Here is a 14,974-nt window from a genome sequence, read left to right as displayed (position 1 = left end):
CAGGCAAAAGAAAATAGCTGGAATAGAAATCAAAGTGATGCAGCATGTTTGAACGGCATAGGTCTTTTGACTGATAGGATTATAATAGTCAGAGACAGTAAAACTACTTCGTTGTTGGTAGCTAGCTCAGATGAGCTCTCATTCACTTGCATCATTTGGGAATTTTATTTACATTCCCAGCACCCTTCCCTCTGTGGGAAAATGGTCATACTGAGCCTCTAATGGCAGACTTTCCCTTCTTCAGGGAACATGGCACACCCAGGGACTCAGTAACGGCACTCATCCCAGTGACTAAGAAGGGAGGCAAACCCAGAAGCAGCCTGAGCTCCCATTGCTCTCTGTGGCAGCATCCCAAATATTGTCAGCCGGATGCTGAGCAGGCAGCGTACGATTGGATGTAAGTGATGCATATACCTTCTGTTGACATTTCATTTGGCAGTGATTTAATGCTAGCTTCCTAATATTGTTATTCTCCACAGGCTGCATTCAAATGTACGAAGAGAGGGATGGCAAAATGATGCAAAATATGAGATGAGTAGCAGAAATATTTCTTTGCTGTGCAAGCAAGCACAAACAACCTTCACTGCCAGAATCAGGGAAGTGCAGCACAACCTGCTGCAAGTCCAGAAAAGGAAACACACAAAACCTTGGCAGATATCAGTGCATCTAGCTCTAGTGAGATAAGAATTTTTTTCCAGGTTGCAAATAGGGCACAAGTGCCTAAGCCAGGGGATGTAGGGGCTGTATGATCAAGTACAATATAGCAGCTTTCGGGAAGGTACTAACATATTAAGTAAATAATTTCATTACTTGCCTAGTGGAGTAGTTAAGAGGTCTTGTGAAGTCTTGTGATCTGCCTCAGTGTCTATGAGAAAGCAAAATCCTGTAATTCAGCAGCATGTTTCTTTATGTCAGCATCAATGGTGCTTCAACCACACCCAGCTGTAAAGAACCAGCCAGTGGTCTCATTACAGCTCAGCTCTGCAGAATAAATGAAACTATTCCCTTTTCTCTTGATGTTAATAATGACGGAAGAAGTGTTCAGTGGTTGTGATGCTTTAGCTATAAGAATTCTTTCCATTCATTTCTTCCCTATCCAGCCAAGTGTTCAATGCACCATGATGCATCCTGTCTCTCACCCTATTCTCCCCTTTCTTTCCTACTACCGAAAGCAGACGAATTCTTAGCCAATCATACTCTATTCCTTCAGGAAGAAAAATCCCTTGATGCTGCTTTATTTACAATATCTTTCTTAAAAAACAAATCACCATTCATCCCAAATCCCAGAGGTTTTTGGAAAGTGAAGCACCTTTGTCTCTTTCAAGCATTGTTTCTGAAATGAATTTTTGCTAGTTTGTTGTCTGATAAGTTGGGATCCAGGGGTGTATTTTTTTGCTTGATGCTCTGCTTGCTCCTGTTCTACATTGCATCATCCTGTGGTTTCATATGGAAAGAAAACTTTTCCCAGAGATGTGATATGTTGATGTTTCTTGGGACACTTATCAGGCAGAGTGATGCCTCTCTTGCTGTGACAGTGATGGATCAGTACTTCCAGAAACAGCTGCTTTGCACTCCTGGTTGTTTCCTCACGTTAAAAAAATCAGTTCAGAACAATTTCTCTTTCATGCATCTCATGTGTGTATTAACTTCTGCACCTCTAGCTCCCTCAAGTTGGGCAGAACCTCAGCTCACCTTCTCCTGAACTTGCATGAGGCAGGTCTCAGATCTTGGCATGAAAGGATGTGGAGCCGAAGATTAGTGGGGATCTCATTTACAAACCTGAGTTCAAGGCTTGGCCCACTTACTCAAGGAAATTCTTATTCAGTTGGCAGCTACTCCAGATAAAGTTCAGAAAATTTGTTTTTCCAGCCATCCTGACCTCTGATCAAGAACAGAAAAGGAAACTCACTCGTTTACAGACAGTCATCCCCAAAATGTACAAACTTGGTGTGTTACTAAGAGCAGGGAGATGTAAACATTGAAGGTTAATTACACTCTTGTCAAGAACACTTTGTGGTCTACAGACATGCCTGTCAATCTTATGAACAGAACTGAGGGGAGCGAGCACTGAAGGCATGTTCCTATGACAAATTAATGAGCCTTGGCAGCTCACAGAAGACTGTAACCTGTTTCCCCAGCCAGCCTTGCCATAGCCTTCGTGCTGTAGTGGCATCCGGGATGCTCAGCCCTCTGTGAACAAACTCTCGAATGCAGCTGACCAGGGTCAAGTGATCTTCCTTCAGGCCTTCATGTTCCTCTTTGCTGCTCAGTAGTATGCGGCAATTGCTCATCCCAGTCAGACTGAATTACTTTTCCCAGCCCTGCCAGTTAGTCAATTAAAATATCTTATTTCTGCTTATAAGCCTCTCTTGGCAATGACAGTCTTTGGTGGCTTTGTGTAGCTGTCTGAAATCCAAGGGACACAGCCATGGTCCCCCTGCTGTGTGCTAGTTCGATGACGTGTGTGCTGCTAGATGCCTGGTAGCTTGAAAATGCCTCATCTGCTGGCCTTTGGAGATATGTTCATCTATTCCCCTGGTTTATATAACCACAAAGCAATTTGCTTTCATGGCAGAACATGCTTATTCGTTCTATTTTAACTGTGCACTGAGCTATAAATAATATCCCCTTGCAGATAAGAATCTATTGAACTTTAAAAAAAATTCTTTTCCTACCTTTTGGAAAATTTTCTCCTGACGACAACTCCTGAAGGAGACTTCCCTAGCCTTATCAGTAAAGCTGCCAAGCTTTACTTTCTCCTATCAGGTAGCCATGAATGGTGTCAATCCCAGGTTGGCTGCTACCTCCCCTCAGCCATCTCTTTATTGTTCCTGCTTGGGCTGTGGCAAAAGTGAAACAGTCACTCAGTGATGTACAGCTGAGATCACCAAAGTGTCAGGAAAACTGATTAAACAAATGATTTTCTCTTCCCGTGACCAGCTGTAGGGTAAGCATTACGTGCATTTGTCTACATTACCTCCAAACCACCTTCCCTGCAGTGTGATTGCTTCAAAGAGCAAAATCCTGGACCACTGTCTAGCTAAATGTTTTGCTGGTTAATGCCTTGTTTTTCTGCTGCTCCTTCTAGAATTTTCCTGCTTTCATGTGAGTAACTCTTGCCATGTGCAATAAAGCCCTGACCTGATGTCTTCATCCAGAAACTGCTCAGAGGTGGTGCACAGCATGAGCCGGTGAGGCAAGAGGTGAAGGTACGTCCTCAGAGCTGATGTTGCTGAGACCCACATCTGGTTGAAGCTGCAGCACAGAGGTGAAGTGATCACTATTTTGGCATCTGTGGTGCAGATAACTTTGCTATAGGTTTAAATTCTGGTGCTCTTCTGGGGAAGTGTTGTGATGGCCAGTGACCTGAGCTGTTGCATAAGTGGAGAGATGTTGAAATCACTGAGAGCTAATAATGTTCTCGAATTTGAATAGTTTAGTTTGCATGTGTGTGGATTTAACAGTGATTGCATGTTACTGGTCATCCCCTGTTAAAAATGTGCTGGGAGCTCTTTGTACAACTTACCTGTGGCCCTTTAGCAAAGGTTGTAGGAAAACTCCAAGGCTGTTCTCATAGGTCATGGAAAATTTTTATGTTCCTTCATTAATAAAAACTATCTAGAGGATAGAGCATTATGTGAGTACTGTGTACATAAAATAACTCAGGCTGGAGGAGTTCTCTAGATGTCTCTAGTCCAGCTCCTGCTTAAAGCAATGCTCAAGTCAGTGCTAGCTTTGGGTGCTCAAGGCCTTACTTGTTCAGCAGGGTTTTCACTACCACAGAGCTAGGACACGGATGGCATCTCTGATTCATGTGCCACTGCTTGATCACCCTCGTGGTGAAGAATAATTTCTCAGACTTGGTCAGGATTTAATTCTTTTCCTCTGCAGCTCTGAGAAGACTCTGTCTCCATCTTCTTTATAACCCCACCAGGGAGCTGCAGATAGAGATATAATCTCCTGTAGCCATCCCTTCTTCGGGCTGAAGAAGTCCAGCTCCTTCATCTTAGCCTGAATGGCTTCAGCCCCTGACCAGCCCGCTGGACTCATTCCCGTCTGTCAAGAGCTGTCCCTGCTGTGAGGCCAAGTACATTTAATTAATTGCATAAGTAATGTGAAACCACACAGCCTTCACCTGCAGGGTACAAAGTTCTGCCCATGATCTTATTAGCTCAGGAAAACATTCAGCAGCATTGCCTGAATCAACCTCTATTTAATAAGTCCATAAACACATGGATGTGTTTTCATATCGATAAATTTTAATCATATCAGTGACTTTGCTTTATTGCTTAGCTCAAATAGTGCCTTCAGGCACTGGGTGAGAGGCAGATCTTCCATTTGTTCTGTATTGGTTTCTCCAGGCACATGGCTCAGTACAAATAGTTATTGGCTGCGCTGCAGCCAAGAGGAAGACAAAGATGGAAACTGCAGTCTGAATTGCATTTAGCAGGCATTTTGGAGTGATTAGAGGCAATTTCATCAAACAACTACAAGTAATTATTGTTATTTTCCACTTTTACAACAGCTATTTTTTAATTAGATAATGTGACAAAACACAGGAATGTTTGGAAAAATGTATGAATGGTTTGTGATTCATTTATGGGTGTATTACTTGCACTGAGAGGTCAGATATCCACTAAGGAAATCTCCCAACATCAGTTTGGATGCTTCCAGAGAGTATGAAATCAATCCTGGCAAAAACTAATGGGAAATGTAAACCAAGTAATTCCTTGGATAAGTGAGACAGGATGTTGTCTAATGGTCAGATCCTTTTCTGATGTCAGCCTGCAGCACCTGTCATGGTCAGGACCATACATGTGAGACCCAGAGATGTGGCGTTGCCTTTGCTTACTTTGCAGATCCCTGCCCTCATCCTCATTTTGGCACACATGAAGATTTTACTTCAACTAAAAGGTCATTAAGCCATGCGCTGCATCTGAATTTGGGAATTAGAAGACCATAGCAAAGTGGATTATAGTAGGATCTCAGTGGCAGGAATGCAGACCAAATCCTCTTTCCAACTGTTTTTCTAGGAGTAGTTAAGAACTGAGCAACCTGGCCTTAGCAGCTGTGGGGGTTTTCCACACTGTTATCAAAGGCAGGATAATCTGGAACTGTAACCCTGAGTGGCAGTGGACATTGGCTGACTGGAGTCTGAAGACTGGGTGTCATCTTTGTAGCTTGGAGCAGGTACCTGAGCAGCTCAGGGGAGATTGATTTTCCCCAATCAGCATTTAACAGTCAGAGACTTGAGTCACTTCCTAGAGCGTCTGTAGGTGAGAGTGAAGGAATGGATCTGCTGAACATCAGACAGGCATTGAGGTGGTTGGAGGAAATTTGGATTGCTCAGGGTCAGTAAGTACCAAACCCAGTGCTGAAGCTGGCAGTTACGGTGGAAAAATTTTCTCTGGTGTGTAAAGGCAACATACACCAGCCTTGGGCAGGAAGGTGCTATCCACCTACCAGGAAAGAGGTTGGTCCTGCCCAGAGAAAAGCACCATCTGGGGCAGGGAGCAATCTGGAGCAGCAGCATGCATGCACCAGTCAGGAGGCAACCTGTCTAAAGCTGCCAGGTTGTGGCTGGGACAGCTGGTGAGGATGATTTGCAGAGGTCTCAGTTCCTGGCTGGAGAAGACAGTGGGAAAGTTCATATTTGACCCAGAAAGATGTACCTTCCTCTGACTGTGCAGAGATTGTACGTGTGAACTGATGAAGACAAGAAGCATGGCATGTGACAGCAGCCTCAGCATGCCCCTTGAACACTCTCAGAGAAAAGTTTCTGGCTTCCAGAGATGCCATCCACGAGGCACTTTAGGACAATACATCTTGAAGACATGCCAAATCATGCATGCTCCCTGTAATTTATAGAAACAAACCCAGCAGCATAATCGTTTGAATGCTTCTCCCTGTGAAGAAATCCGTCTCTTATAGATAAAAATGTAACCCCATATATCCACCCAGCTGTGCTGCAGCCTTCCTAATACGCCAGTGCCCAGGAGAGGTGATTCCATGCACCATGCCATCTATACATTTAAGGACCAAAGTATGTCCTTGAGATCACTGTGGTGTGGCCAACACAATTACTTGGCTCAACTTTCAGTGATTTCAGCTGAATTTCATTTGTTTCATGGGTGGTGCCCTGCTTGTTCAAGGGAGCACCTGTAAAGCATCTTGTACTTTGCAGCACCTGTAGTGCTGAGGCCTATCCTAAACACAATGCTCAGTTCCTATGATCAAAAAACCCCAGGTATGCTTGCCATTTTGGATCATGGTGAGAAACCTGGGTTAAAGACAGAGCCCACTCCTGCAAAAATTACGCCTACTAAAACAGCAGAGGTTCAGCCCTCCTCCTAGGAAGGAGCAGTTTGGAGATGGCACAAAAGCTGGAGGTGCGAGACAGATAGGAAAATTGGGACAGGCTCTGTGTTTTGAGTACCATTTTCTAAAATATCTGTAGGAGGAAAGGACCTACTGTACTTACAAGTGCAGTTGGTGCTATGTAAATAGGTTCCCAAATCTCCAGTGTCTTTTGTTCTTAATACGGCTTGGCAGAACACTTTGAATTGGTCAGTGTGTTTAACTGTGATTAGGTCTGTAAATAAATGCTCTCTGCTGATAAGGTCCAAGTGACATTTTTAGTGGTATTTGGCAAAATTTAACTTGCTTTCAAGTCTTCTACTGAGCTCTTCTATAGCCAGGCTCTGAAACTGTCAAGTAGACCTTTCTTTTATCAAACCAGTGCTAATTACCATTAGCTTCCCAGGTTAGACACAGTCCTGCCAGACTCACTTGACAAAGCTTTACAAGTTCTACTAATGGCAAAACCACACCTGACCCATGTTCATACACAGTGGTGAATATCTGAGAATGCAGGGGAAAAAAAAACCCCACCCAAGTCCAGAAAAGGAAAGCAGAGAGTGTCAGCCTGATTTGCAAGCAGGGTACTACTACATGCTCTGCCTAAGCTGCTCCCTGGCAGGGGATGTCACTCCACAGAGAGGAGTGAAGGACCTGCTCTTTAGTCCTCCCAATATTTTGTGCTCCTTACACAGAATCCTAAAGCAGTTTCTTTTGTATAAAAAGCTGTTTGTTTGATTTTGACCTCTGAGAACTTGTCTCAAGCTATTAACTAAATGTCCAGCCAAAATCAATTGCCTAGCAGATGCAGGCCATTACCTGAAAGTCAAGACCTCAATAAATATTGCCAGCCTCATTGTACTGGTGACAGATTCTGTGGGTTGTTTTATGTTACAGTTGACCAGTTTAGACACTGGATTTGTATATATTTGCAATCAGCCTTAGAGAGAGACCATCTTGTGAGCAGAGCAGGAGCAGGCAACCTGCAGACTCAAGAAATACTTCCGTGATGACCACGGCAGGTGTGTTTGTGCTCCTCTCCTTCGTGATTTGCTGTTTCCCGGGTGAGTAACTCTCAAAGTGCAACAAAAGCTTCATGTCTGAGTCCTGACTGTCCTTTAAAGGATAAGAGAGTGGCTTCAAAGAGAGAAAATCTTCTCCTAGAAAGGGCCAGGCTGCTTCGGTACGTTGACATCGTGTAGGAGGCAAAGGCAGGATTGGCTTAAATGGATGATTGTTGTAGTTGGTTGTCTGTCATTAGTACAAATAACTGCAAGCAGACTCCTGTGCTGGTATCTAGTGCTGGTATACTTCTTGAATTCTTGGTTTCACACTGTTACACTGCTTACACTTGTTGTTGTACAAGTGTACATTACAGGAAATGGATTAATGAAAGAAGGCTGTAATGAGGTCATCAGACCTCCAGTCAGGAAAATGTTGTAATGGCACAAGCAAGTACTTTGCAGGAGCCTGGCAGCTTTTCTTCAATACTTTGCTGCTAATGGAGAAACGAGAGATGAAAACAAGCCAGAGTCTGATGTACTCACAGCATATTTGTGTTTGATGGAATTACAAAGACACTATTTTATTCACACTCATCTCCCTTAAAATGCATATTCCTGACAGCAGATGCCTTTATGTGTTTGCTTATCCTGTTGGTGACTATTTGCATTTGCATTTATCTGTATTGACTTGGGTTTCTTTTCAGATATGTAGCAGCAACACTTTAGGGTCAAAACGGATGTGTAAAATGATAAGGAAGGGAAAGCTGTTCTGTTTTCAATTAAAAGAACAAAGCTATTCAAAACCATGCTTCATCACAGCTAGCAATAAGCAATGCTGTTATACTTATCAACAGAGGAAAAAAATGTCGTACATAGTTTATTTAGTTCAGGAAATTCGTCACTGGAAATCATTCCCTTTGGTTCTGTGGGTAGGAATTTCACGTCCAGATTTCCAGCTTTAACTGAGGCCTTATCGTATTGGCTTTGTTTCACATGTTTTGCCTCTCTATCCTTTTCCAGATGCTGCCCTTGGGGTTGAGGTGAGTGGAAGATTTCTTTCTGTCACTTTTCTTAGGTCTGTGGCCTGGTAAGGATATAACCAAAGGGGTGGAAGAACCTCAAGCCTGTAGATGCTCAGCTGTTTTTCATCTAGTGTGAAATTCGTGTCATTGTAATCAGATTCCACAGTGTAAAACATTAAATGGTACTATTCTTAGCTCTACATCTATGCTGTGTGTTAATAATGTAGCAGGAGTAATATGAAATTTTTGGCTAAATTAATTTTTCACAAACTTTAAACTGGTCATTAGGTGATTAGTCTTGCTCCTCTGGAAAAAAAAATCATTGTCAAGAATGAAAGAGAAATAACAGAAGTGCACTGGAGGGGCTACAAGAATATAAGAACGAGGGACTGATGGATAGCCTTTGTATAATGATGCCAAGTGAGTGTGAGACACTACCACTGATTTACCCTGTCGAGGGGGGCTGTATGGATATAGCTCTCTCCTCCTTGTCTCCTGCTGTGTGGAGATGTCTCTGCAGGAAGGATTCACTGGTTACCAGATTGATCCACCAGCAAAATTTTGTGCTGTGGTAGTGAAAAACTCTCTGCCTCATGCAAAATAAGAGTTACTAACCTTTGCTGTACCTTCCTTCGGCAGGTGGACTGCAGTAAGTATCCCAACACTACAAATGAGGAAGGCAAAGAGATGTTGGTCTGCAATGAGATCCTTGGCCCCATCTGTGGCAGTGATGAAATCACCTACAGCAATGAGTGCTTGCTCTGTGCCTACAATATGTAAGTACCCCACAGGCAGTGCCTGGGACTCCTGGCAGCACCACTTTCCAACAGTGACCTGCAGTGTGTCACTTGTGTCAATTCCTTCAAAATGAGCTTGGGTACCACTGTATGGTTTTCTGCTGCCTAAACACAGCCTTAGTCACTGTGTCTCTCTTTTGCTGATGTAATTTATTCAGATTTTTCTTCTCTAGCTCAAGGATCAGACAGATGACAGCCTGCAGGGCACATGTCACCACAGCAGAACAAGAGCAAAAGGATTGAGAGATGCTGTGCTCTGAACTGCCCAAGATGGTCCTAAAGCTCTCAGGATCTTTACATTCCTGCCAGCCACGCAGTGCTAGCTGATCAGAGAAGATATAATATAAGCCAGAGAGAACATATCTATATAAGACTGACTGCCAAAGAGTCAGCTTTCCCTTATATTAGTTACATACTTTCAGCACCTAGGATGTAGTAAGACGTCTTTGCTGAACTTCCTGATATTTGTCTTTCTTTTTCCAGAGAATATGGAACCAATGTCAGCAAAGACCATGATGGAGAATGCAAGGAAGGTGCTCCTGTAAGTGAAACCAAGGGCAAAAGAAGGAGCATGTCCAAGCTGCCTATTGACTCACCCCCAAAATAATTCAAACACTAAATAAGAGCACACATGAGATATTAGAATCCTGCCTTTGCTATCTTCAAGTGAACTGTCATCACAGTGACACACACAAAAGCATTTTTTCCTGCTCTGGTATTATCCTAGGAGACCAGACACACGTCAGATCTACTTGCTTCCTGTAAACAAGACTTCCCCACTGCTATGTTGTGTGTTCTCTCAACAGGTGGACTGCAGTACATATCCCAACACAACAAATGAGGAAGGCAAAGAAGTGTTGCTCTGTAGCAGAGACTCCAGCTTCGTCTGTGGCACTGATGGGATCACCTATGACAATGAGTGCCAGCTGTGTGCCCGTAGCATGTGAGTACCGTGTGTGCAGAGCTCTCCTGTGAGGGACAAGGAGTGCTGGGCGCTCCTGGCAGCTGCTTTTCAGAATATCAGGACGTCTACCAAGGCCTTCTTTGTAAGGTGCTTGGACTTTGATCCTCCTCTTTGCCTGATAATTAGACCCTGTTTTCCTTAGTGATTAGAAAGAAAACCATGTCTTTGATCTAAAGAGAGAAGCAGAGTGCTGGGTGAGGATCTAACACAGGACAGAATCCTTCTGTTAACTAAGTTAAAAGGGTCTGTGTGGCAGATGCTGCTTTGCAGACACCAGCAAGTAACCTGAGGTGCATCTGCACTTTCACACAACCTAACTCCCCACTCACCCTAATACCCTGGGCCCTCCTCTGTCCTTTGCATCATGCTAACAGACAGCACTTTGGCAGGCTGTGGCACCACCTGATCTGTGTGGACACAGCCTAAGCTGCATGTCTGTCCCTCATACATTGTATCTGAGGCTGATCAGCATTGTGGTGACATGGGGTTCAACAAAGCTGGTTGCTCACACAGCTTCCTAACACAGATTCTCTTCCCTTCCCAGAGAGTCTGGAAGCAGTATTGGCAAGAAGTCTGATGGTGAATGTAAGAAGGACATTGTTACAGTAAGTGGCCTGTGTGATGAGAAATCAGATTTCAGTCCTGCTGATGTCAGGGAAAGCACTGCCAGTGTCTGCAGTAGCCCCCTCACTAGCAGTACCCTACAGGAGTGCAGCTGCTGCTGTGCTTCAGCACAGGGAAGATTTTACTTTCTCCACACGTAATACACATTATCCATGCTCGTGTCAGCAAAAGAAGAGAGTGACTGCACAGGAAGGGATCAGCTAAAGAGCAGCCGCAGAAATAATCCATCAGGGTAGAACTGAGAATAGGAACAGAGAATGGCTGTAAGAGTAGAGTGAAGATGTATAGGACTTCTATTTTTCCACACTCCGGCTATTCTTAGGTGTTGAACTTCAATTTCTGTGTAGTCTGTAAGCCTCAACAGATTTCTCCTTCATGCAATTCCTCAGCCTCTTCTTGGACATACACAATTTTTGCATTATAATACCTCTCGGCAAGCGTGGCATGCGTTGCACATAGAAACAAAACCTCACTCTTGCAGCATCTAGCTGAGTGCTGATCTTCCTGTTTTAAGACCCTTATACAAGCATCAGCACCCACACTTCTCCAGACACCAGTGTTTTTCCATTTAATTTCCTGGGCAGGCTGGGAACACGATGCAAGGTGATCACAGGCATGGCACGTTCACAGAGTGAAGTGCTGCTGCTTAGAAATGCTGCGGTCAGGTTCTGATATCCATCTCTTCAAACAGGAAATTATGATCTATTTTTACATTATTAAATTCTTCTGGCACAGGAGAAACTGACACCTCAGTTTATATCAGATTATGCAAGGAAGTTAATTTTAGTTAGATCGTTATCATTAGCACCGCAGCTGTAGATAGGGGTTCAAACCCTTCTGCTATTGACTCCTTCATATCCTTCACATTAGACCTTTTCTCTTTTTAGCAGGTTGACTGCAGTGACTACCCCAAACCTGCCTGTGTGGTTGATTACAGGCCTGTCTGTGGATCTGACAGCAAAACATACAGCAATAAGTGTGAATTCTGCAATGCAGCCATGTATGTACACACACGGATCACTGCCGTGTTGTCTGCTGTCTCCCACTTTCCTGTGTCTTTTGCCGCTTTCCTGTTTGCTGACCAGTGCTGAATTAGGGACTTGAGGCAGGAGAGAACACCAGCCATCATGCCAACCATTCAGTTTCTTCATTAGAGCGTACAATGAGCTATGGCTGGTTCATTAGAGTGAATGGTTTGAAGGCCATTAACTTTAATGGATTTTCTTTCTTTTTCTTCTTGCATGTTGCAAAGAAAATTAAATTTGAAGTTTCATTATACTTTCCCCCCAAATATTTTTAGTCTTAAGAATGGGCTAAACCATTTCACTCATCTCTTAATAATCAAATAGCTAATGGGACTCTGAGTCTGCAAGTTCTTTGGCTCTGGGGCTTTGATGCCTTCTCTAGGAGCCAAGCAGATGGGCAGATTATAGCAGGCAGTGCTCTGTGTTTAATCGATTTTTTTTTTTTTCCCCCCTCTTCTTGCTTTCAGGGACAGCAATGGGACTCTCACTTTAAGCCACTTTGGAAAATGCTGAGTATCAGTGCTGAGAGAATTCACCACAGTATCCCCACTGGCAAATCCCAGCTAAAGATCTCACCTCAGTTCATCTTGCCCTCTGGGGAACTCAGCTCGCTCCTGATTTTCTTTCTCAATAAACTGCATCAGCAACATTTCTTTGTCTTGTTTCATGTGTTGTCTCATAAAACATTTTCTTCTGATTTTTTTGAATGGTGATGCCAGACTGAATAGGTTACATGCTTTTAGCTCTGGGGTATAACAAGAACCGCATCTTGCTCCCCTGCCTCTCATAAAAGGCAGAAAATTAAATAAAGATACATAAACCTCAGAGCTATGTGTCTTTTCACATAACTGATAGTCAGCCTACATTAGTGTTCAGACTCTTTTCAGACATTTGACATTGTAAAGGGCTGAAATACTGCTCTGGAGCCTTGGCACTAGCTGCTCTCTTCTGAGGTGTTGTTTCTGGTGCACTTTCCCTGTGCAGGCGTCGTTAGCAAAGCCTGTTCAGACTGTGGTAGTGTCCATGCTGACAGCTGATCTCTGGCCTCCTGAGCACAGCCCTCACCCAAAGCATTTCAATCTGTATTTCACCTGTCTGTTTGTCTAGGTCCTCCAAGTTACCTACTTCTAGGTTTTTCTCATCTGGAAATCACCCTTGAATAACCTGCAAGTGTTTTAAGATAAATGCCCCACTAGGGATGGTTCCTACTCCTGCCCACTTGTGTTCTCTCTTAGTCTTTAATAACATAACACTCTTTGCCAGCCCACAGAGGATTGCACAACACAAGCACAAAGTATCCTTCTGTTTTTTGAGAGTGTGACCTGTCATTGGGGTATTGTCCACAAAATTTATTTTGCTTTTGTCCTCTGTTGGAGTATTTGAATTAGAGGGTTGGGTTGTTGGTTTGTTTTTTTTTATTATTCATGCAAGAGGAACATAAATAAATTTGGGATACCCTGTCTAAAAAGTAACATCCCCCCCTCCCCCTGTGCATTTCTTCTTGGAAGCCAAAGGGAGGAGGGTGTTTGTTTTTTCCCTTGATGGAATGAGGTCATTCAAAATGCCATCCTTTTGTGATAAAGCAAAGGATTTATGTTGAGATAGGCAGATGGATGAAGCAGTGATATCCAGATTGAGCTCAACTTTTCTAGGATCCAGGCTAAGGTCTCATATCATTCTGTCATCACGAGACTATCAGTCCATTACTGCAAATCTAACCCACAATGCTAATGGCCTTTAGGGGAAATAACAATTGTAAATTCTTTTCATATGCCCATAAAAGTTGCTCCATCTCTTGTCCAGTCCAAGGACTCTGTTCAGTATCTGAGACACCCTCTTGCTTGCCTTCTCAGTTCACTGCTTTCCTGGTTTCACTGTAACTTAATGATGCTTCCCTGGGATGAAGCAAGAGAATGAAAGTAGAGGCTTTCCACTCTGGAAGCAGTTCATTGAGTGTGTTGCTCACAAGAAAACACTGCATGTAAATAGACCCTGATGGGTGCACACAGAGAAAATTTGAAAAACATTGCTGCTTAGGTTTGCAGAGCAGCTCTTTTGCCTGCAGGAGTTTTTCAGTGCTTCTCCAGAAGGAACCTGTCACATATTTCACTTGAGGTAATGACACAGAGGGTGTATCTAATTTACCTGAACTTCTTGTGACTCCTGTTGATGAAGAAGCATTCTTCCTGGCTTACAACATGATTTACCTCTGTTGATTGCCACCCTGATAAAAGGCTAGGAATGTTTCTTCAGAATACACACACACAAACATGCAGGTGTGCATATAAGCATGGTTGCCACCTAAGGGCAGAATTAAAGCTATAGTTACTGGGCAAAACACAGGCTCCACTGCATGCAGTTGCTTCAGCCACCATGAAGGCAACAGGCATGTTGCTGCTGTTTGCTCCAGCCCTTTGCTGCATCACAGGTGAGTAGCTTCACTGACTCCTGCTCTTCCTCTGAGTAAGTGCTGGCTGTCTGTATAACCACAAAAACATCCTCAGACTGAAAAGAGCTTCATTCTGCAAGGACTTATTTACTCCTAGAAAGATAGTGTTGAAAAGACTTGACATCAAAGACTATCACTTAGGGGGTAATATTTTAGCAACAGAACTGAGTGGGTAAGAACAACTGTGGGAACAGCTCTGCTCTCAGTGCTAGTTTATGCATAATGAAAGAAGTGACATGTACGTGGTAGAACCCAGAGACTCAGACATCCAGTATTTAACCTCTGAAATGTTGCAGAAACACAAATTATTTTACTGAATGAAAGCAAGCATTTCTTGTACTACTCCTGAACTGAGACACGGTTTGAGAGCCTGAACAATTGCAGAAGCTTTATAGAAGTTGCATCTCACTAAATACTCTTCTTTAGGAGCTATTGTGGTAATACCCACAAGACATCGTCTCTGTGGACTTTGTAACCCAGATTTATGACCCTGTTTGCCCCAGTAACTTGCTTAGTTTTGAGTACTTGTCCTGCTCTGTCCTTTGAACCACGGGAAATGTCTTGTTCTTTTGTTTTGTACAGCCTTTTCCACCTTGGCTGCGAAAAAATTATCCCACATAATCAATGTTGTAAGTATATGATATGGCACAAAATTTTGTCCAAAATTTCTTTAGTCTAAGAAAGCATTTTCTAACAAACACTGAGTTGAAAGTTGCACATTTGGGGCATGCA

The 14,974-nt window shown here is 43.3% G+C and overlaps 1 protein-coding gene across 1 annotated transcript; it reads left to right on the top strand.

Moving 5' to 3' along the window:
• Positions 1–7,310: 7,310 nt before the first annotated feature.
• Positions 7,311–12,306, top strand: LOC128972965 (ovomucoid-like). Its single transcript, XM_054389112.1, has 8 exons — positions 7,311–7,421; positions 8,382–8,401; positions 9,023–9,159; positions 9,664–9,721; positions 9,987–10,123; positions 10,689–10,749; positions 11,659–11,768; positions 12,261–12,306. Exons 1-8 carry the CDS (start codon positions 7,367–7,369, stop codon positions 12,304–12,306), a joined length of 624 nt encoding a protein of 207 aa, XP_054245087.1. The 5' UTR covers positions 7,311–7,366.
• Positions 12,307–14,974: the final 2,668 nt, after the last annotated feature.

This window comes from Indicator indicator, chromosome 18 (assembly GCF_027791375.1).
Source record: "Indicator indicator isolate 239-I01 chromosome 18, UM_Iind_1.1, whole genome shotgun sequence".
In the NCBI taxonomy this organism is placed as follows: Eukaryota; Metazoa; Chordata; class Aves; order Piciformes; family Indicatoridae; genus Indicator; species Indicator indicator.
The sequence above is the reverse complement of the archived record's forward strand: the minus strand, read 5'-3'. Positions and strand labels throughout refer to the sequence as shown.

Coding starts and splice junctions, on each gene's coding strand:
- LOC128972965 (XM_054389112.1), top strand. CDS start 7,367: ATGACCACGGCAGGTGTGTTTGTGCTCCTCTCCTTCGTGATTTGCTGT. Junction 8,402..9,022: donor ATGCTGCCCTTGGGGTTGAG/GTGAGTGGAAGA, acceptor TTCCTTCGGCAG/GTGGACTGCAGTAAGTATCC. Junction 9,160..9,663: donor TTGCTCTGTGCCTACAATAT/GTAAGTACCCCA, acceptor TTCTTTTTCCAG/AGAATATGGAACCAATGTCA.